General features: G+C 42.9%; 1 protein-coding gene across 1 annotated transcript in view; it reads right to left on the bottom strand.

Moving 5' to 3' along the window:
* Window positions 1-11,641: 11,641 nt before the first annotated feature.
* The window catches only part of LOC130107176 (serine/threonine-protein kinase 4-like), a 46,108-nt gene continuing 34,372 nt past the window's right edge, over window positions 11,642-23,377 (bottom strand). Inside the window, exon 11 of the mRNA XM_056273631.1 lies at window positions 11,642-15,646. Coding sequence (XP_056129606.1) covers window positions 15,488-15,646 — 159 coding nt within the window. The 3' untranslated portion in view covers window positions 11,642-15,487. The remainder of the gene's footprint in view (window positions 15,647-23,377) is intronic.

Below are 23,377 nucleotides of genomic sequence, written 5' to 3'. Positions count from 1 at the left end.
CCAAATGGCTAGTGTCTGCAGTGAGCCAGCCCTTTATAACTTCAATGTTCTCCTTTGACAACCTTGATGGGTGCGGCTGGGAGCAAAGGGTACCCAAGCAGAAGAAATAAGGAGAAGGGAACCATTTACGAATGTCAAAAAATACACATAGCTAATGTAAGCTAACTTTTCCAAAGATCTAAATATGTGCATACATTGTGGAATAATACATACAGCTACTGTTCCTCCTAAGTCCATCTGAAACTAATCAACCCACTGGGGGTATCATCACATAGAAGGTAAAGTAGATGAATAACTTCTAGCAGCTTGGAGCAAATTCCCAAGGACAGTACTGCATCCTCTAACCAGTGCAGCAATGCAGAAGATTGCTCTGAGCACAGAGAGATACTGACTGTCATGTCCTCTTGTTCCGTGTGTTCAACTCCCTTCTACTTTCCCCCCTTTTTCTTTGTCTCTCAAATCCCAAATTATGTCAATTATGTCACCAAAAAAAACAACAACTCAGGTTTGTGTGCAGGGAACTTCAAGCAAACAGATCTATCTCAAAAAGCTCAATGGAAAATAGAAGCCATGCAAAGCAGACCAAGACGAGGAAGAAAAAAAAAACTCCCAAGAAATTAAGGGAGGGGCTTGTGTGTGTGCGTGTGTGTGTGTGCCCAGTGTAAATGTGTAAATGTGTTGGGGGGGGGGGCGTATGGGAGCACCAGGGCGATTCTTGAGGCAGGAGATGTTCGGTGTATGACCGGCTGAAGGGAAACAGACAAAGTGGAAGGAATGGCTGGTATGGTGAGTCCCGGCACCCCCCCTGGTGGGGAGAGAGCAGAAAGAGAATATGGTGAAGGGATTTACTGGGGTGGTTGTTATTATCTTCAGAACAAGACGTGGAAGTGGTGCGTCTGCCGGTGACGTTCCAGCTCTAACCGTGTGCGTGCAACGCCGCCACAGTGCATGCACATGCATTATGGATGGATGGAGAGGCGAAGGGAGGGAGCGATGCAGAAACAGGTTGCAGTACATGCAGCCAGAGGACATGCGATTTTCAGACTAACTGTAAACACACTGCAGTGACGTATCGAATGTTGTTTTACATTTGCTTCATATTGGGTTGTGTTTGTACACAGTTTAAACTGGCGAGATCAATAAAGGAGCATAACATCCACCCGGTTTCATCAAGTTTGTCTGTTTATTGTAAAGACGCCAGGCCTCCGTGCCTCCCCTGTGGCCTGGCCATGTTAACCCAGGTCACAGAAAAGGGTTGGTGAGCTGCTCGATCAGATGAATGAAAGCTGAAATGTTCCAGGAGCTCGTCTCATGTTACACGTAACACACCCACGAGTAGGAAACGTCTTCTGGCAGCCTCACGTCCCAGAGTTCGGCTAGGGGAACAGCAAAGCTCGCTCACACGGTTTGGCTCTTCATGGAGACAGTCCAGCGTCTACCATGTTACTTAGTGCGGAGAAATTGACATACATTTATATAAGGGTGGAGGGTATTGATTTACTTGGGATTTTTCTTTTTTCAATGTGGTGCAAAGCCAATGACGGTGTCTATATACACATCCAGGCACATCATGAGAAAGCTAATTAAAACTGGGCGTCCGGGTAGCGCAGCGGTCTATTCTATTGCCTGCCAACACGGGGATCGGCGGTTTGAAACCCCGTGTTACCTCTGGCTTGTTCGGGTGTCCCTAAAGACACAATTGGCTGTCTGTGGGTAGGAAGCCGGATGTGGATGTGTCCTGGTCGCTGCACTAGCGCCTCCAATGGTCGGTCAGGGCGCCCGGTGGTAGCACTGTGGCCTCTGGTCGGCCAGGGTGCCTGTCCGGGGTGGGAACTGGAGGGAATAGTGTGATCCTCCCACGCGCTACGTCCCGCTGGCAAATCTCCTCACTGTCAGGTGAAAAGAAGCAGCTGGTGACTCCACATGTATCTGAGGAGGCATGTGGTAGTCCGCAGCCCTCCCCAGATCGGCAGAGGGGGTGGAGCAGAGACTGGGACAGCTAGGAAGAGTGGGGTAATTGGCCGAGTTCAAGTGGGGAGAAAAAGAGGGGGAAGCAACAAAAAAAAAATCTAATGAAAACTTTCAATGCAATTTCCTTTATTTAACATCCACCTCTGTAACACAGAGTAATGGTAGCAAAATGGCCTTTTCCTGTGTAACTGTTGCAGCAGGCTGACAGCAGCGTCCTCTAATGTATGCCAATTCCAGTTTATGTTATGAATCGAGCACAACAGAGTGCAGAACTAGGACACAGGATACGATCGCTCACACATTTCCATTTTGAGGCAAGCAGCGGGAGGATAAATGATATATGAGGGAAACAGAAACACCAAAGGCAGTTCACAGGTAGATAGGATAGGGCAGACAGGGCCTTCAGTGATCATCACACGCTGAGCTCTTGGACATAAAAAAAAGGGCAGTAAACTTAATTTCCTCTTCTTCCCAAAGACGTAATGATCGATCTGGAGCTTGCGCCTCTCTGCTGTGAAACAGGCTTTAACAAGTGGATTTATCGCCCCTATCCACTGCGTGATGAGGGGCTGATAAGAACTGGAGGCTTGGCTACTCTTTAGAAATCTCTTTATCTCGTCACACTTTCCACCTCCGACCACGCCAGTAGCTCTCATCAGCTATATTCATGGCTGCATATGTAAATGAGACTGGTCGATAAAAGTGAACCACCCATCCAGAGCAACAAAAAAAAAAGAACAAAATTGAGCTGAAATAAAATGCTCTGTTATGGTACAATATAATACGCTTGTCTTTTCAGGGTGAGTGACGATTTACTCCGTGATGCTTTGAAAGAGACACATTAACCAGAAGAGACAGATAATGCGGCCTGACGCATAATTTTAATCAATCCAATGATAAATAAGGATGCTATTGAGCTCCATGTTATGCATCCCAACGAATGAAACAATCTTAATAATAACTCGCCGCGGGTACAGTATCACCCAGCTAGATGCCACATAAGGTCAAAGGAAACTTCTCATAATCCTTGAACAGCTTTTGACACACACACACACACACACACACACACACACACACACACACACACACACACACACACAGCCTCTCCTCCCTCTGTCCTTTTCCTATTTGGGTTTAAAGGAGCGCCACAACCCCAGACAATGTGAAGCAGAGAGAGAGAGCCATAGAGAGAGAGCCAGAGAGAGAGAGCCAGAGAGAAAGAGCCATAGAGAGAGAGCCAGAGAGAGAGAGAGAGCCAGAGAGAGAGGGGGAGCGAGAGATCAGATTCATGGCTTGCTGATTAAAAATTCATCCCTGCTATTTTGGCAAACAGAACTCTACATAGGAAAATAATAGAGGAGATGGGAACAAGCTGCGTCTCAAAGTGCCCGTGTTGATGATAGATTTGATGGATCAGCAAGTGAAGGCTTCCTAGTGAATCACAACCAGGAGGCCACTCACCATGTCCTCAGAACAAGGTCACTGACATGAGCAGGCTGGGGTTAGCTACAGTAACACAGGCTGGTTGGACCCCATTCAGTGAAAAAAAATAATAGTAGTAAATAAAAATGCCCCCCCCCCCAAAAAAACAAAAAACGGCATGGTGGTGCAGTGGTTAGTACTGTCGCCTCACAGCAAGAAGGTCCTGGGTTCAAACCCTAGGGTTGTCCAAACTTGGGGGTCATCCCAGGTCGTCCTGTGTGTGGAGTTTGCACGTTCTCCCCGTGTCTGCGGTGGGTTTTCTCCGGGTGCTCCGGTTCCCCCCACCATCAAATAGACGTGCATGTTAGGATTAATACTCCTGTCTGTGCCCCTGAGCAAGGCATGGCAAGACAAACTGGAGTTGGTCCCCGGGCGCAGCATGGCGGCTGCCCACTGCTCCTAGCTACACAGCTAGGATGGGTTAAATACAGAGAAAGAATCGCCCCACGGGGATTAATGTAACCCCTTTTTTACTGGCGGGCAACGCCAAGTACATTTAAACAAGACAAAAGCCTAATGCTACCAGTTACTAAAGTGTTACAATCCAATCCAAGCCAATTGCGCAACAAGATCCTGAATTCTCAGCGGTGGAATGGTGAGCTGGCTGAACTCCCTGTGTACTAGTAGGCTAGTGCCACTATTGACAATATTAGTGATAAATGATAATAGAAATAATTAACCAATATAATAATCAATTTAGTAGCGCGGTGCCTCCACTGTGAAAATACTACACTTACCTAAGGCTAGTGAATGGTGTATCTTCCCAGAATTAAACAAACATGTGAATCAGTTATAATAGCGGTAAATGCAGATCTTATAACCCTGCTGTGTACTGAATTACTGTACAAGCTTATTACCAGCACTCTAAAAGTAACCTAGGCTTTGCATAAGCGGAAATGAGCTGCCAATACCCCTGAAATATAATTAATAATAATAGGATTTATTTGATAATAATGAGAGAGAGTGAGAGAGAGAGAGAGAGAGAGAGAGAGAGAGAGAGAGAGAGAGAGAGTACCACACGAGTGTAGTATTGTTGATTAAATAAACAAACCCAAAGAACTACCTGAAACCTAGGTTCAAGCTAGCTGTAGCTTTTAGCCTAAGTAGCGTTACAGACCAGTGTTAGCTCTGAATCGCACAGTTTAACACCCAATGAACAATAGCAATATGCTTAATTCGATAACAGATTATTGACATCGGTACATTAATTGAAATTACACAGGGTGTGGCAAAGGGTCACAATAAACAGGGAGAAAAGTATCAAAAGAACACAAAAATACCCAGCGCTTTCCGTTGGTGCACATAAAACAGCTCTCTGGGCTGAGGGCAAGGTAGCAACCGCTACGACGCCCAGGCGACGAGATAAAAGTGTGTGTGTGTGTGTGTGTGTGTGTGAGTATAAATGCAGTTTCAGGTTACTCACAACCCATCGCTCCCTCGACCGGGAGGCTGTGTACAGTCCAGAGCAGGGGTCAGGAACCTTTTTGACTGGGAGAGCCATAAAAGCCAAATATTTCTAAATATATTTCATTGAGAGCCATATAGTATTTTTAACGTATAATAAATTAAATATGTCTTACTTTTAATGCGACTTCTGGTACTGCATGGTTTTGCTGATGGCCTTGTAGTCTGGTTCATACGTGGTGAGGTTGAGCTTCATGCAGGCGTGGAGGCTTCCATCAGTTAAACGTGAGCGTAGGTTGGTCTTAATGTTCCTCATATGCGAGAATGACTGCTCACATGCATATATAGAGCCAAACATGGTCAATACGGCAATACTCACACGCTGCATTGTGTGGTATGTCACAGGAAGCTCGTTCCAAGTTTTAAGAATCAGCTGGTCTTCAGGTTGAAGAGTTTTCATTTCTGTCCACTTGTGTTCCCTCGCCAGCTCTGCTCGCTGTCGCGCAAGACTTTCCAACTCTCCATTAAGTGACTTGAACTTACTCATCCACATGTCTGATGCCTTCAGGTCAGAAACTTCCAGCTCAAAGTCTCCGATAGAGACCCCGGGGATGCATGTCAGGTCGATTTTGTCCACTGCACACTCATGTGGATGAGTGATGAACTTGAAAAGACCAGTGCGCGCACGAAATTCTCCAAAACGTGCTTTGAATGACAGCAGGAGATTGGACGTAAAGCCAGCTAGCTGCTGGAGATCCAGATGTTGAGTGGAGTCACTTGCTAAGCATGCATCTCTAAATTGTTGCAGTCTTTCAAAGTGCAGAAGACGACCTGTTTCAATGTCCCTGAGAAAGACTTCCAGCTTGCTTTCAAATGCAAACACTGCTTGTTGAAGGGATGAGATTGTATTTCCAATACCTTGCATTTTCACATTGAGCTGGTTCAGATGGCCAGTTATGTCCACGAGATAGTGAAACTGCAGGAGCCAGTCAGTGTTGGCTAGCTCAGGATGCTTGATGCCTTTCATTTCAAGAAAAGTCCGGATTTCACTCAGGCAAGCTGCAAAACGGCTGAGCACCTTCCCCCTTGACAACCAACGCACGTTGCTGTGTAAAAGCAGACCGGGATAATGATTCCCAACTTCTTCTAACAGAGCTTTAAACTGGCGATCATTTAAAGCTCGGGCAACAATAAAGTTGACCACTCGAATGACCAGCGACATCACCTCACCAAGCTCCTGGCCACACGTCTGAGCGCAAAGCGCCTCCTGGTGCAGGATGCAATGAAAACTTAGGATGGCTCTCTTTTCATGTTCACGGAGAAGCGCTACAAATCCTTTGTTCTTCCCCAACATACAGGGTGCACCATCAGTACAGACAGAAATAAGTTTATCCATCGGTAGTTTTTTTTCTTTAGCAAACTCCATGAAAGACGTGAATAAATCCTCTCCTCTTGTTGTCCCTTTCATTGGCAAAACAGCCAAGCTTTCCTCACGCAGTGTGTCACCTGCAGCATACCTGGCAATTATACTGCACTGAGATAGATGGCTAACGTCTGTTGACTCATCTAACGCGAGAGAAAAGTATGTCCCGGCGTTTATGTCTTTAATTTGTGTTTCCTCGACTTGACTTGCCATCATGGTGCTACGATCGTGCACAGTTCTTGCTGACAGGGGCATGTCTTTTATTCGTTTGATTATCTTGTCTTTATTTGGGAAGTCATCAAACAGTTCATTGGCCACATCAAGCATGAATGTTTTGGCATACTCGCCATCTGTGAATGACTTTCCATTCCTTACTATTGCCAAAGCACCCGCAAAGCTAGAGGAATTCCCGTCACCTTGCTTGGTCCACACACGTAGTTGCTGCTGACTCGTCTGCACTCTCCGCTGTAGCTCCTCGCATGCCCTTTTCCTGCTGTCCCCCGCTGGATATTTCCATGCAAATGAAGCATGGTGGATATCGAAATGCCGCTTTATATTTGACCGTTTCATCGATGCAATTTTATCATTGCATATTAGACATACCGCAGATCCTGCTCTCTCCACAAATGCAAATTCGTCTGTGCACGCAGCCTGGAATGCACGGTAATCATCGTCTTTTTTTCTTTTCGCCATCTTTTCCGTTACAAGGGTTGAAGCGGATAAACTAGTTGGCTATCTGATAAAATTGATTTCTTCACCTTTACAATGACCCGGACATGCTCGCGAGCCATTGGTTCCCGACCCAACCCACGGGTGACCTGTGACCCGTGAAATGTATCTTCAAAACTAATTTCTGTTTACTTTAAAATGACACAGTATTATTAAGAAATATCAAAAGTATTTTAAAATCAGTTCCAAACTGATTTAAAAAAAAAAATTTTTCAACTCAAAATTGTCTGGGAGCCATATGCCGTCATCGGAAGAGCCATATATGGCTCGCGAGCCATAGGTTCCCGACCGCTGGTCCAGAGGATGGAAGGCGTAGTGCTAGTGTAACAAGGTTAAAATTAATGCTTTTATTTTATTTTGTTTGAGTATGAAATATCACCAAATCCTGTCTGTGTGCTGTTATTTGTGTTGACTACATTTTATTTTATGTCATTATTTACTTTTATGTGTTTTACAACGACCGTCATATACGTGTACTGTCGCTTTAAGAGAGAGGTCTTATGGGTACACGGAAGACGGAACGCGGGAGAGGCCCTTTTTGTTTTGTGGGAGGAGTCTCAAGCAGCGATCGAGCCGAGCGACGCGTGTTTCTTACCGTAGGACAGTTTTGCTGGTTGAGGAGAACGTAACCTTGAGTATCCCTGTAAGAAGATACTGCAAGCTGTGGGATAAAATACTTGTTTATCCTTTCTTACATCGGAGTCCCGTGGACGGTTTCTCCTTCTAACGCACACGAGTGAAGTCCGGGCAGTGGTTGAACTTCGACCCCCACGTCCGTAAGAAACACCGCTCCCGCTGGAGGACTGGACGTTTGTCGAAGGGTTTGAAACCAAAATAAATGGCAAGGTGAGCCAAATAGAGTCCTATGTGTCCCCCTTCCTTCCTTGATCATGATGATGATGAGAGACTGAGGGCCCCCCACAACATCTGGGACCCCACCGAAAATAGAACACAACGCAGAGCTGATGATGGAAGTGACGGGCGTGCAGCAGGCTGACCAGCAAAGAACAGCATAGGACTGCCCCCGTTACACTAGCCTAGCAGCTGGCAGGTGTCGGCTCTCCGTTAGCATCCTCAGCCGCAAGATCGCCGCAGGTTGCAATGATCAGAAAAACCCTGGCGAAGATGGTGGTCCTCCGGTGGGCCCAGCATGGGAGAGCAGATGAAGCGAGTCCTCTTTGGACAGCAGACAGGTCCCGGGAATGGAGCACAGCGGCTCAGCTAGTTAGATCACCGTCCAGCTCAGCTCGATGATTTCTTGCTAGCCTCCACAACTCAAGTCGGCTAACACTAGGACTGGATGCTAAATCCACTTAGCTAGCTAGCGGCTACACTGGCTATAGGGCATAGACAAAATAATCGTAATACAAAAAAAAAAAACACAACCACACAAGCAAGCATACGACCGCGGGCCAATCGCAACACTCCTGAACTCAAATGCGGGCCTAGTACACGGGCTGTGTATAAAGTCTCCGCGAAACTGGTACTGAGATGGAGCAGCAGAAAACGGACCTCTCTGCAGGGAGTACTGGCTTGGACTAATATAATCCTCCTCTCCCTCCGTGAGGAGATAGAATGTTGCCATCCTCGCGTTTTCGTGGGCATAATAACTTTACACAATATCATTGGATGATAACAAAATTCAAATAAAAATACAAAGAGCAAATACATTTAATTGGTTTACATGTTTAGAAACTTATAAGAACATATGAAATGCTTAAGACACAAAGCATGCTGGTAAATGAAGTACCACAAAGTATGTACAGTAAGCAGTATGCTAAACAGTACAATGTCATAACATATGCATTACAATAAACAGTATTATACTAGGCCTCTATTTACATCCTAGGGGCCTAGGTTTTAGAGGTCCTTACATTAATAAAATAGTAAAAAAAAAGACAAAAGGAAATGTGCTCACATATATTAAGTTAAGGCTTTAAAAAAAAAGTACACCCCAAAAGCAGTCAACACCCCCCCATGAGAAGGAGCAAAGTGTCTGCAGTCCACACACACAGATGTTTTGTCATTGCAGCCAGTGTTAGGATCCGTTAAACTGATCATCTAAATGTTTATTGTGATTGCTGCATACACAGTATGTGAGCAATTTTAAAAAGTGCAGTGCATCCATTTTTGGATTGAAAACAATCATATTTTTGCAACATCTCTAAAATAAAGCTGATTATACAGTATACAAGTTATGTCGTTTTTTTTCTTAATAAAAAGCCTTCAGATAATGGATTCCATTGATAACAAGCTGAGTTGCCTAGTGTCACCATAACTTAAAAACGGGGAGGCATACAGGGGGGTCTAAGGAGCTATTATAAGGCTTGCTCTTTTCATCTTATTCCTTTCCTGGGACCAATTGACCTCAGAGGGCCAAGATAGACACAAAACTTAAAGAGCAGAGCTCTCTGGGTCAGTGGGACACAAAATCCCCAAGACAAAGGTTACCAGTTCAGGGAGGAAGAGATTCTACGGAAGGCTAGGATGTCTATGGGTGGGATCCCCCTGGAGGACTACACAGGAGCTTCTGTGTGCAGCGTGTGTGTGTGTGTGTGTGTTGGGGGGGGCCTGTTCTGTCTACTGTAATGCTGCCCAGTGCAGTACTGAACCAAACAAGCAGGATGAGAACCAATAGAAAGATCAATACACGGCTAGTTTAAATTATCACATTCACTCGTGAAATACTTGCATTGTATCAGGCGCAACATTTTCTTTTGTGTGTGGATATCGATAAAGAAACCATATTATCAAAGCCTAAAAACTTTAAACCATTTTGAAGAGTGGAAAGATGTGGAAAGATGCACATGAAAGAACAAGTTCCTTAAAATCTGTTTTATCCACTTATTAGATGAGCAACAAAAAAACAAAAAACAACACAAACCAAACTAGAGATCTTGCTGTTTGAACAGTGTCCCATCCATTTCTAAGGCATGTGTACACACTTACACACACTGTGGGCAGCACAGTGGTAAAAATGTCCTGGGTTTGAACCCCAGGCCGCCCCAGGTCCTTTCTGTGTGGAGTTTGCATGTTCTCCCCATTAGCGTGGGTTTCCTCCGGGTGCTCTGGTTTCCTCCCACCATCAAAAGGACATGCATGTTAGGGTTAATAGGCTTGCCTGTGCTCCTAAGCAAGGCAATGGAAAGAAGAACGGGAGTTGGTCCCCGGGTGCTGCAACTGCCCGCTGCTCCTATACATAGCATGGGTTAAATGCAGAGAACAAACTCATTGTAACCTGTACAATGACAAAATAATAAAGTGTTTGTGTCTACAGACGAGTGCTGTAGTGGTGCAAACAGCAGCAGCATACTGCAGTGCTGTCATACAGGCCATGTAGAAAACACAAAAAAACACTATAGAACCCGAACTAAAACCTACTGAGCAAAAGGGGAACATCTTGTACAAAGAAAACCAGGAATTCACAAATACAGTTACTGGGTCCAAATAATATTTGAACTTGCTTTTACACAATGCAAGTACTTGAAGATGACAAAGTCATTTTATCCTGCCATTTACAATTACTGATGCTTTGTATGCTCCATGTGGCTTCACTATTTGTTCCTCTGACACAATATGGTTAAAAATACAGTCAAACTTCCTAGATACTCAGTCGACAGATTCAGCCAAATTTCTATTAATTCAATTAATTACTTGGGTAACCATGTCACTTTGGTCATTCTAACAGCTATTATTTTTTTTATTAATTTCTTGCATCAATGTACTTCGCTGAAACATTGCTTAAACACACGGACCAACAATTAAAGGCCTTTGCTTAGCATCTTGTACACTCTGGATTATGTTTCCCCTGATGTAAACAGAAGTCTAATATGGGTCATGCGGCCAATGTTAATGTTGTATGAAGGAGAACGACGGAGTGGCTTTGGCTCCCTCTCCTAGTACCCACTGCTTTGACTTCATCATACAGGGGGGAGCGAGTGTCCAGTATTCAAACCACCTACGATGAGACCTCTAACAAAACATGTTTGAGACGCCTCAACAGCGGCGGCACTTAGAAAAATAAAACCGACTGAACCAACTTCATGCTATTTGCCCCCAATGTTTATAAATGACTTTGCAGAGAGCCACCCTCTGCATAGTTGTAATTATAATGCAGAAAACAAGAGCTGCAGGAATGATGTGGTTCCTCCGTCTCTTCTGTGCGCATCAAGCTGTGTGAGAGCACCAGAGAAAACAGGCGCTACACAGAACAGCACGCTCCTAACAACGTCCTCCGAATCCCAGTAACAAATGTAATTGTGCACAACCCCTTTTTATTCACATAAGCAAAACCTGAGGAAACCATTTTTGCTTTGTTCTCATGCAGGCAGCTCAAAGACTAAAACTAAAATTACCCATGGACACCACAGCTGCACGACTAAGAAAAGGTAAAACTTATCGCGCTCTTTTTTTTGTGTGTGTGGGGGGGTTTCCCCCCTTTTCTCCCCAATTGTAACCGGCCAATTACCCCACTCTTCCGAGCCGTCCTGGTCGCTGCTCCACCCCCTCTGCCGATCCGGGGAGGGCTGCGGACTACCACATGCCTCCTCCGTTACATGTGGAGTCACCAGCCGCTTCTTTTCACCTGACAGTGAGGAGTTTCGCCAGGGGGGCATAGCACGTGGGATGATCACGCTGTTCCCCCCAGTCCCCCCGACTAACCAGAGGAGCCGCTAGTGCAGCGACCAGGACACATACCCACATCCTGCTTCCCACCAGCAGACACAGCAAATTGTGTCTGTAGGGACGCCCGACCAAGCCGAAGGTAACACGGGGATTCGAACCGGCGATCTCGTGTTAGTAGGCAACGGAACAGACCGCTACGCTACCCGGATGCCCCAAAACTCATCTCACTTTCACCCTTCTTTATCACCTTTCCTCGATCAGGCCCGCCTGTACACAACGGGTGAGCACATTTACACAGTGGATCATGAAATTAGGTAATTTAACTACAGATCTGCACAATTTAGTATGCGAAAAAAATCTTTATTGATTTGTTGTAGCCTAACTTGGGACTGGATGGGTGAGGTGTGTTGAAGACAACAATGCAATTTGTGTCAAGAGTTTACAAAATCTCATATGATCACATCAGGCTTGCGTGTCACTTTAAAAGTGTTTGTCGATTTGAAACAGTTCGACTTGAGGAAGCAGTGAAGAAGAAAGGCACATCAAGTAAGGCCCAATGGGAACACAGTATTGACTACCCAAATATCGTAACACGGTCTGTATAAATAACAGGGAGTTGATCCTGTGTGGAAAGCTACAAAGTACATGTTATTTCTGGCTGAAAGGCAAACCGATTTCACGTCAGGCTTGTTAATATGACCTGGGTTACAGTGTTCTCCAGTGATTACTACTCAGTCCTGACGCCTCGTTGTTGAACAGTAAACGACATTCCTCACTCGACACAAATAGTATATGCAACACTTTCAATGACAGATTTTAAACTAATAAATAAATCAGTCCAGCTCTATCACATTGTACAATGTCACTTTTTCTCAAAGAAATACACAAACAAAATCAAGTAACGACAGCATATTGATTGGATAACTGTTAAAAATAAACAAATAAAAACATCAGTAGTACATCCAGATTGACAAAATAAGACAGGGAAGGTCAATTCCCTCTGCTTCCCCTTGTAATGAGTTACCTTTTAAGAGAAATAAACTAATTTGTGCTCATTATAAATCATTACTCTGCAGAAAACGACAGGCAGTCCAGCACACCGGGACACCAAAATAATTCACTGCATGATTCATAGCCCAGACTTCTCAACATTAAAATATGTTTCGACTGAAGGACTTTACTCTAAAATGCCATATATCGATTTTGACAAAGGACTTCAGACTGAAATGTATTGCTCAACTTGGAAAAGAGCACATCTGATGTATTCATCACAAGACAGCATTATCCAAGTCAAATAACAAAAAATGTCAACAATATCTAATGTTGATTTTTACCATAAATTTGAGCCATGTGAGTTTTTGTGCTCTCTTGTTTTTGGCAGTTGGTTGTCACAGTTAACCTCTTGTGAAAATAGTTAACACTTTGCAATGAAACTCTGGAATTCATCTCTGCATATTAACACAATCTACAAACAGCAACCCTACGGTCCTAACATACACACATGGCCCTGTGTGTGAGGGACTCCTCAACTATCTACAGTGAATTTCTCATGACAAATGTCGTTAATATTACACACCTGAGGAGTTTCATGACCTGAGAAGTTGTTTGCATGATGCTGCACATTCCTATGACCAACACAAAATGTTGATGCCAGCCCCCCAACTGACTGTAACAATTGAATGTAGCTATAAAAATTGTCCCTTAGGCATTGTGCTGAACATATACTGAAGGAAAAAAAAAAGTGGTCCAGCTGCTCTTTGAAATGGACTGAACAAATGTACACCAGACATGAGCGAATGTTATTTGTAAAATTTAACAACCCAGTTGGTCACCTCCTGCCAGAACCACACCAAATCTGTGACATGTGGGCTTGGTTAGGCTCATTCTAGGAATTCTACAACCCAGGTCAATGTTTAACATGGGGACAATAAAGAAAAACAAGAACAGAACAATATTGACAGGTGAAATACTGATAAGTGCACCGAGGTAAAACACAAAGCAAAATCTCAAGTGCAATGAAGTCGACTCTAAAAAGAATGTGGTCCCATTCCCTTAATGACCTTTTTCAAGTTTCAAAAATCAGCACATTCAAAAACATGAACTCCAGCTAAGCTGAATTAATTTCATGTATTGGACATTCATCTGGAACCTCCCTGGTGAGAGATTTGAGGTGGACGATGGGAATGGCATGCCCTTGAGAGCATAAGCAAACATTTTAGCGAAACAAATCCTTTTTTTATATATAATTTGGATATACTGCCAATGACTTAAACTTGGAAAAATTAAGAGTTGAGATTTCATTTCTTGAGAAACAAACACATGCACGCACACCATATCTTAAAACTGCTGGCAAAGGCAAAGTTAGCATTGCCTTTGTTTTTGTAATTCAACCTTATTGTTTGTACAGAGGTAGACATTGTAGAAATCCCTACCCTTTGACCTACTACTTGCTTTAGGGCTCGATGGCAAACTTACATGAGGATGCTTGGCTGTCTTTTTACCTAATGCAACCAAATTTCTAGTTTCTAAATGGTTGAGACATTTGTTGTTGTTGTTTTTTGTGTGCTATCATTTATATGCACAGATACACTATCAGGGACATCTACAATGGCTACTGTTGAATGTGGAACTAGAAAAGAAAGGAACAGGTACCTGATATCACAAATAGAGCTGTCATCCTTAAGTGACAACCTAAACAGAAATGGGCATCCTGTTTCCTATAATGGATCAACAAATATAACCTCATCTTTTGTCTGGTTAGCGAATTCCGCAACAGCTGACACTTTAAGCTGGATTCAAACGCGTATTTCAATCCTCAGTTTTCCCAGGCCTTAATTTCTTGGATCACATTTGAACGGTTTGATTAGCAGTCAATGGTGTATATTACTACAAATCGAGTTAATAAAACCTGATCCATACAGCAAACATATTAAATGACATCAGACCCACAACAAAACCATATATAGTTGTTGGTAGGAGATAACAGTATTTTTACAAACTTTTTTTGAGTAGTTCCTAAACTTTTGGAGATCTGAAGAGAATTAGATGAATTTTCCATGTCTTTCAAGACCTTAGGAGAAACTAAATAAAAAGTAAATCAGCAATGTTTACCACCAGTAAGTTAATAGACAGTAGATTGATTCAGCAGTACCAAATGTGAACAAAAGAAGTAAATAACATTGTACCATACAAATGTGTTGATTAAAAAAAAATACTATGGAAGTGCCCTTCCATAATCACTGACCATAGATACAGACAAAGCTAACTGGCAGACAGCAAATTCCAGAGAACTTTTGGGGGTTTTGGAAAGCACTTTCTCATTTGTCCTTTCATACCTGGTCATTAAAAAAGTCCCCAGACATTTTCCATGCGGCACAACAGATGAAATAAGTATCTTGAGGTGTAGTGGAGGCACCAGATTCCACCAGGAATTTCTAGAACAAAGATCTTTGCAAGTTCTTTGAACATATTGTACTTCTCCAAGTTTAAAGATTTCAGTGGCTTCACACCAAGTGAAAAACAGCCTGGTGCAGTTTTCCGAGTTGCAACCAAGAAGACAGGCTGTTGTACTTACACCAGGCAAGCTGTCATTGTCAACACAGAGAAGCTTAACTGACATTTTGCAAACTGTTACAGGGCACACAAAAAATCCACATCTGTCACCTTATGAGAAGTGGTTATGGAGAAATGTCAAAAACAGTCTTGTTGACATTTTGTAAGACATTCCAGGAGAACCTTTGATCCACAATTTTTCAACACCTCACCTGTCTTAGGGATATTTAAAGAATTCCTTAGAAGAACATAAAAAGCTCAGAAGTTTAACATGATGTTAGTTGTCTTAGACAGGCCATCTCAGAAGTTCTGTTGCCTTCGTTTCTTGGCCTCAATGGCATCCAGGATGGGCTGTCTCTTGGATTGGTAGCGCTGCCGGATTTCCTCAATCTCCTGCTCCATCTGAGGGTCCAGGGAGGCCAGGCGCAAACGCAACTCCTCCACCGTCCATGTTCGCATCTATATAAAAACACATTAGGGAATAGCTCAAATCTACACTGATGTCATGATCCACAAGTCACACCAACAAATAAAGTTAAAGAACGTCTATAACTACATTTCTGAGCGGCTGGTAGCTAGCCCACCCTCTACATACGCATTAAGACAAGTGCACAAACTCTACAGGTACATTCTATTGTGCAAATAATATTCAGTTTGCCATGTCTGGTGACCTTTCACACGCGCAGTTTCAAAGCGGTGAAATAAAGCTTACTGTATACAGCAATAAATTTATAAAATTGACTCTTAATCATTTTATGCTTACTCTGATTTAATCAGACATGACTGCTTCTAAAGCCAGTAAAGTAATGCCTTTATCCATTTACATAAAAACAGACTGCATGTAAATGTACCCTAATGACAGTAAAACTAACAACTTTGGGGCGTCCGGGTAGCATAGTGGTCTATTCTGTTGCCAATAAACATGGGGATCGGCGGTTCGAATCCCTGTGTTACCGCCAGCTTGGTCGGGCATCCCTACAAAACAATTGGCCGCGGGTGGGAATCCGGGTGTGGGTATGTGTCCTGGTCGATGCACTAGTGCCTCCTCCGGTCAGTCGGGGCGCCTGTTCAGGGGGGGAGGGGGAACTGGGGGGAATAGCATGATCCTCTGACGCACTATGTCCCCCTGGCAAAACTCCTCACTGTCAGGTGAAAAGAAGCGGCTGGTGACTCCACATGTATCGAAGGAGGCATGCGGTAGTCTGCAGTCCTCCCCGGCTCGGCAGAGGGGGTGGAGCAGCAACCAGGGCGGCTCGGAAGAGTGGGGTAATTGGCTGGATGCAATTGGGGAGAAAAAAATCCAAAATGAAAAAAAAAACTAACAACTTTGGAGTTGAAAATAAAGCAAATTCTAGTTAGAGCCACTGTGCAAGAGGTCTTTACAACATCAACAATTCAGAATTACTTGGGGAAAAAAAATGAAAAGACCAGAGGGGTGAAAAGTCTGCAGTGACCAAGATATCAAAGAAAGAAAACAGCAGCCCATGACAGAATAATCATTAGCGGTGTGAAGAAACCCTCACCAAAGTAACAGGAAAAAAGAAAGAACACTTCCATAGTGAGGTGGTAAAACTATCAAAAGTCGCCATTCAATGAGGACTTGTGAGGAAAATCTAAAGCTACACCACAGGACAGACTGGAATTTGAGAAGAATTTGCAAATAAGAGCCAGAAGACTTTTGAAAGAAAGTGCCTTGAACTAGAGGAATGAGATAAAGATAAACCTTTAGCAAAGTGACAAGGAGGGAATTATGGTACGAGAGGTACTGCAAATGCTCATAAGAACAGTATGTCATCTGTGAGGCATTATCAAATAATAATTCTGCCCTTTCTCTGTGTTATCATTTCTCTAGGTGGTCCAAGGCAGGGCTACACAAGATGCTTAAGTGCACCATTTTTTCCGCCCCATGTTCATCCAGAGTGTTGAGCTTGTGTGCCCTTTTCCAGCTACACATTCACATACTGTAGTTCCATACTAACTTCTCAAAGCTTCACCAGCTACAGTCTTACATCTTCCTTGGGTGCTGTCACTGTTCCTGATAGGTTACAGATCTTGTCAGAACTACTTGTCAGAAACTTCACAACACCTGAATCCCGGACAATTATTAGTTAAGGTCAAATTAGTACATCCAGTTCATTTACCAAATACCAAAAAAATCAATCCACTGTTGGAACTTTTGATTACAAATCACAATCGTTTTATCAACAAAAAAAAAAACAACTTTCATCCATCTAAGTATTTTTGCTTGCCCAGTGATGGTGATCGCGTCTTGAAGATGGCCGCCGTGAGGCTTGCCTCGGTTTCTGCTCTGCTGCTGTGTCTTGCACTTTTGTCTATGGTTTTTGTCAGAAAAGCATCATGTCTATGGAAATACAACCGTGAGGAGTTGCTGTACATCAGGAGGGCTACATTTGGGAATTTGGGACCATCTGCCAACATTCCAGAAGACATACTGGTTGTAAACAACACTGGATCGCCACCCTGGAGAAATAAACTTAGCACAGGGTGACGGAGAACAGGGGTGCTCTCCAGATTCAGGAGACTGCCCTATCGGCCCCCACTACCTGCACTGATCTCATCCAACGTGCAATCCCTCAAAAATAAAATGGATGAACTTTTGTCATTAACACAAACCGACAGAGACTACAGAGACTGCTCAGCCTTCTGCTTCACTGAGACACGGTTGGATCAATCATTCTTTGTCATTTAGCAAGTGACTACACCAAACATCATGTTGTTACAGCTTCACAAATTCTAAGTGAAATTAACACTTCAGAGTTTGTTTTTTTTTTGGCTGCTGGTCAGACTAAAGGTGCCATCACATTAATGTAAGGTGTCCCAGATTTGATCCTGATCAAATTGGATGGATTCTTGGCTGTGAGAGGCCTCTTCCATTGCTAGGAAGCAACATCAGATACCGGTCAATCACTTGTGTGTCACCATTAGTGATAAATAAATTAGCTACACAACCCTTCCAGTCTAACTTATCATTGCTTCTGATGGTTACACATTACATTTTTATTTATTTTTCTAAAACATGGAGAGGTGGAGAACTCTTGCTTTCGCTCTATCTCCTTCACGTTTGCTGTAAACAGTTCAGTTGAGAAGACCCGGCTCTACGCTCCTCCAATTGGACAGCAGAGGAAAAAAGCCGCAGTGAAGTCGGCCGTTTTCTGTTCAGAACTGAACACATTTCAACTTGACGTGCTCAGGGTATTTCTCCAAAACATGAGGCTCACTGGGTGATTAAAAAGCAAAGTGCAAAAAACAGTGAGCAAAATGCTTGAAACCCATTGAGAACGAATAGAGAAAGGCGCCTCCCCCTGCCGAAAAGACATCCAATGTGATCAAAAGCTAAGTCAACATTTTTTAGATATCTCTTTGTGATATGGGAAATTATGATAGGCATTTATCATTATTTGTGACAATTTTTTATTTTTTTAATTTATTTCTGATTTTTCCCTTCTTTCTCCCAATTTCTAGTGGCCAATCGATCCCTGTTTTAGTTCAAACACCCACCCTCGCACTGCATGCGTTCGCCAACTGCATCTCTCCGGCCGGCAGTCTCGAAGGAGACGCCTCGCCACTTCCGTGACAAGGCGAATCCAGGCCAAATCACTGTTATTCCGACACACACAGAGACGCATTCATGTGACGAAGACAAGCCGACTCCGCCCCCCCCCCCGAAGACAGCGTTGCCAATTATTGCTGCTTCACCGAGTCCGGCCATAGTCGGATCTGACAAGACCGGGGCGCGAACCCTGGTCCCCAGTGGGCAACTGCATCGACACAAAGCCGATGCTTAGACCACTACACGGACCCCTTATTTGTGACAATTTAAGCAGTAAATGATTAATTGAAAAAAGGACATTTATTGACAATGAAAATAATTGTTAGTTGCAACACTTTCAATCTTTCAGTTATATTACTATAATTCTTCACAAATGGATGATTCTGTCACTTCACAAGAGGCTGAGATCATTAGCAGCCATTTATCAAAATCTTTAAAAGTACCTTAAAATAGCTGACTCATGACACCATTGACCTAAAGTCTTGTTGAACTTCACATCTATTTTAGTTGCTAGGCTAAATCTATTGGCATGCATTCAGTCTGTGGACTCTGTATACTAAAGGCCTGATAGAGACGCAAGGCATGCTTTAGCGTCTCCCTTGGGCCCCCCCCACCTCAGCTTTTACCAGCAGCTCTACTCCTATTTATTATCCACAATCAATGAGGCTAAAATAACACTTGCGTCTTTTCCCCTGGATAAATAACCGTGACAAGGTCACAACACACTGTGGTTCAAAACTTTAAACATAGCAGGCTTAAGGCCTGGGGCCACTATTATTCATTTACCTGCCAAATGGAGTTTAATGACATTTTACCAAATGTCAACTCAAGGATAAAAAAATAGTTGAATCTCAAAACTAGCTCAAAAGTTGGTCATTCACCATTAAGTAGACGCTGATATACAGCACTATGTAAACTTAACAGTCAAAGATAAATTTGGCTGACAGCTGACGCGGATTTCTCAATCTGCCTGGGATCCAAACTGCAAAACTGGTCCCTGAGATGCATTTATGAATTCATACTGATGCTATTATCTACTGTGATCCAAGTCTCAGCACTCAGAGAATCTGGCTAGAGGATAAAACACTGACACCAACAAGGATTCTACTGTTGCCAAAATTCTATTAGACACATTTTAATATCCACGATTTTGAGTAGTCATTTACTAATCCTGATCTGAGACCAGTCAAAATACAAAATATGAAAACAATTCAACTTCCTGTTTAAGAAATGTCCTCTATTAGACCGACAAGCTTCTCTAATTTCGGTATGTCAACAAAACTATGAAATAAAAAAACAGAAAACTTATCTAAATACTGATCAAGGACAGCCCTTTTTTCCTCATCCTACCCTCGTGTGTTAAATGGAAACAATAACCTTTACCGACAGTATCTCTCTATCTATGTTGCAGGGATAAACACTCCAATAGTAGCCATAATACTAAGACATCATACTAAGTGAAAACTACAAGCCCTTCCCCTTCCAGTTTGCTGCAGCTTTTAGTGGGCTACATCAAAATGGTCTACACCACCTCAGAAATGTGAATAACACTACGTAACACTGAATGGTTGTACATCAAAATAGGGGAGAAAACGCCACAGATCGTTGCTTAGATTTGCTTATGTTTGAAAAGCATTTGTTTTATTTATGTAATAAAAATTAACTTGCCGCTATTCTGCTTCGCTTTCCATGCTGTCACAGAACAATCTTCGTCAGATGAAGAAAACTTAGGGAACAGCATTTAGCTTCAAGATCTTCTCTTTTTCCACTAAACATTTCTGCTTGGATCCCCATATCATCCGTCTGGGTGAAATGCAAGCTGCATACCCACATATTTTTAACCGTGTTTGCCAGCGTGTTTCCATCATGTTTGAGGGTGTTTAAAAACCATTGCTTGCAGAGGTTGCCGTGTTTATGGCAGCTGCTGAAAGCTTAGTGCTAGACCTACTGCTGGCTTTCTCTTCCTCGTGACACTTCATCCAGGCACCATGCATGATGATGGCTTTTTTCCATTTTATCTTTCATCCTCACACGTGACGCACAATGAAAGGAAAAAAAAAACGGAAATCCTTTTCATTGCCTTGAATGGACGTAGGTGTAAACTAGGGGTTGCACAAAGTACTCGAGCATTCGAGTTCTCGAGCAGTTGCATCAGTTCTCGAGTTTCTACATTAACATTGAGTACTCAATCGCGTGATGCTAGATCTAGCGCGTTTCCAGTTCACACACACTCGGGTCCAGTTCGGACTACCCAACGTGTGTTTGCTTTATTTCAGTGGGCATATTTTCTTTCCCAACTGTCGTTGCGATGAAATAAATGTGCAACAAATGTGAGTTGTGGACAGATTTCTCAAGGATGGCTCTAACAGCGAGTCTGTCATATACTACACTCATGCGGCTAAACTGTTTAAAAAAAATAGATATAAGAAAATATGACAAATTTAATTTTGAAGTTAGTTAGGCTAACTAATGATGAACAGATTTCACCGAATTTGCAAAAAAAAAAACAATCCACCTGCCATATCTAAACACAATAAAAAAAAACACTTTGCTGACTAAATTTTCTATCTTGGGCTACTGTAGAAAGCTGGTAACCATACCATTAAAATATCATCGGTATCATCCCCACTTCACCACTGCGTAAGGTAAGACCAAGTATTATCTTCATATCATTCATTTTATGCTTTGCTGTATGTGCTCAGAGACCAACCCCATCATAGCAGCATAGCCTTAACTGATGCAGGACACCTCCCACAAATGAAATTTTAGCTGCTATTCAATATTTGCTGAACGTCATGATTGGGGTCATTGCATCAAATAGTGAACGGATGCTCACATAGCTGAAACTTAGACCAGCAACAACTTCGGATTGATGCCTTTCTGAGTGTATTTGAGAATACGAAACCTATTACATGCATTATCCAAAGGAATTGAATCACGTGCAACTGGACTTGGTATATATATAGTCCAGTTGCACTTGATTAAATTCCTTTGGATAACCATGACCTGGATGAATGAGAACATTCACAGACTATTACATGCACATATACATATAATACATAACTGTATATATACACTAAATATGAGAATATGAAGGCCTAATGGGAGGTATGGCTACACTGCTACAAAACCATTAGGAAACCAAACACGCACTGCTTCAGTATGTGTATCACAAGTGGACACACACACACACACACACACACACACACACACACACACACACACACACAAACACACACACATATCTGAACAAATCTATTATGTGCTAGTTGAGTATTTTTTACACGCACGCACGCACGCGCACGCGCACACGCACACGCACACACACACAGCTAAACCATGAGACAGGAATGTACAATAGTTCCAGACTCTGGTCTCCATCTTCAGATGTAATCTGATGAGAGATGGGGGACTGACGGAGATCACAGATAGAGATGAGTGAGACCAAGAGAGAGTGAAATAGAAAAAGTGTATCAAGAGAAGCCTAGGATGATAGAAGAATATAGAAGAGGCGATAGGAAGCAAAAAAAGCAGAGGCAGAGCAGAGACGAGGAGCAGAGGAGGAGGAGAGCGGGGAGAAAAGGAAAGAAGAGAGTAGAGAATAGAAGAGATAGGAAAGGAAAGAATATAAGAGTAGAGGAGACAAGAAAAGAAAAGAGGAAAAGACATAGGAAAGGAGAGAAGAAGAGCATCTAGAATTGTCATTCTAAGTCCGCATTGCAATCTCATACATTAGCAGGCCTTTATGCTCAAACATGAGGTTTTACCCAGCATTCATTCTAACTCGACTCTGGAGGCGACAGCATAAACACTAGAATCAGACAAAGTAAATACTGGTAGACAGCAGGTTTCCAAAATTCAACACAGGTACATGATCTTATTTTAGAGGAGACACAGCTCACTGTAACTACTGTAATCTCTATATGTTAATTTTTTTATACCTTTATTAGATAGTGATAGTAGAGGCAGACAGGAAATGGGGAAAGAGAGAGAGAAGGGTAAGACATGCATCAAAAGTCGACGGATGGATTCTAACCAGTGACGTTTGTGACCATGTGGCCATGTGGTATGCACTCCAACCACTCAGCTATGGAGGCGCCTCACCTAAATGCAAAGCACAGTGTTTTCGGTTTTTACCAATTTTCACCGAAAAATACCCTGATTTTTAAACTGATTTTCACCCGGATTTTATGTTTCCACGGATCCAAAAGTTGTTCCTGTTCATGTGAGGTTATGTAACAGTGTCCTCTTGTGGTGAAATTCGACATTCTGGATGGCTTTGAAAAATAAAAACTGAAAACGCTGAGCCTTGCCTAAATGTTAAATGAACAAAGATATGAACCACAATTGAGTTTTGCTACGGATATGGATCTTTCAGCGAACAATATGGATCTTTCGGCGTAGGTTGAAAACTCACCTCTTCAAGAACTACTACCCTGTTACTTGCTCTTGGCACTTATTGTATTCACTCATTTATATCTACTACTACTACTACTTTCGGCTGCTCCCGTTAGGGGTCGCCACAGCGGATCATCCGTTTCCATTTATTCCTTTCTTCTGCGTCTTCCTCTGTCACACCAGCCACCTGCATGTCTTCCCTCATCACATCCATAAACCTC

This window comes from Lampris incognitus, chromosome 2, assembly GCF_029633865.1.
Source record: "Lampris incognitus isolate fLamInc1 chromosome 2, fLamInc1.hap2, whole genome shotgun sequence".
Lineage (NCBI taxonomy): Eukaryota > Metazoa > Chordata > Actinopteri > Lampriformes > Lampridae > Lampris > Lampris incognitus.
The sequence above is the reverse complement of the archived record's forward strand: the minus strand, read 5'-3'. Positions and strand labels throughout refer to the sequence as shown.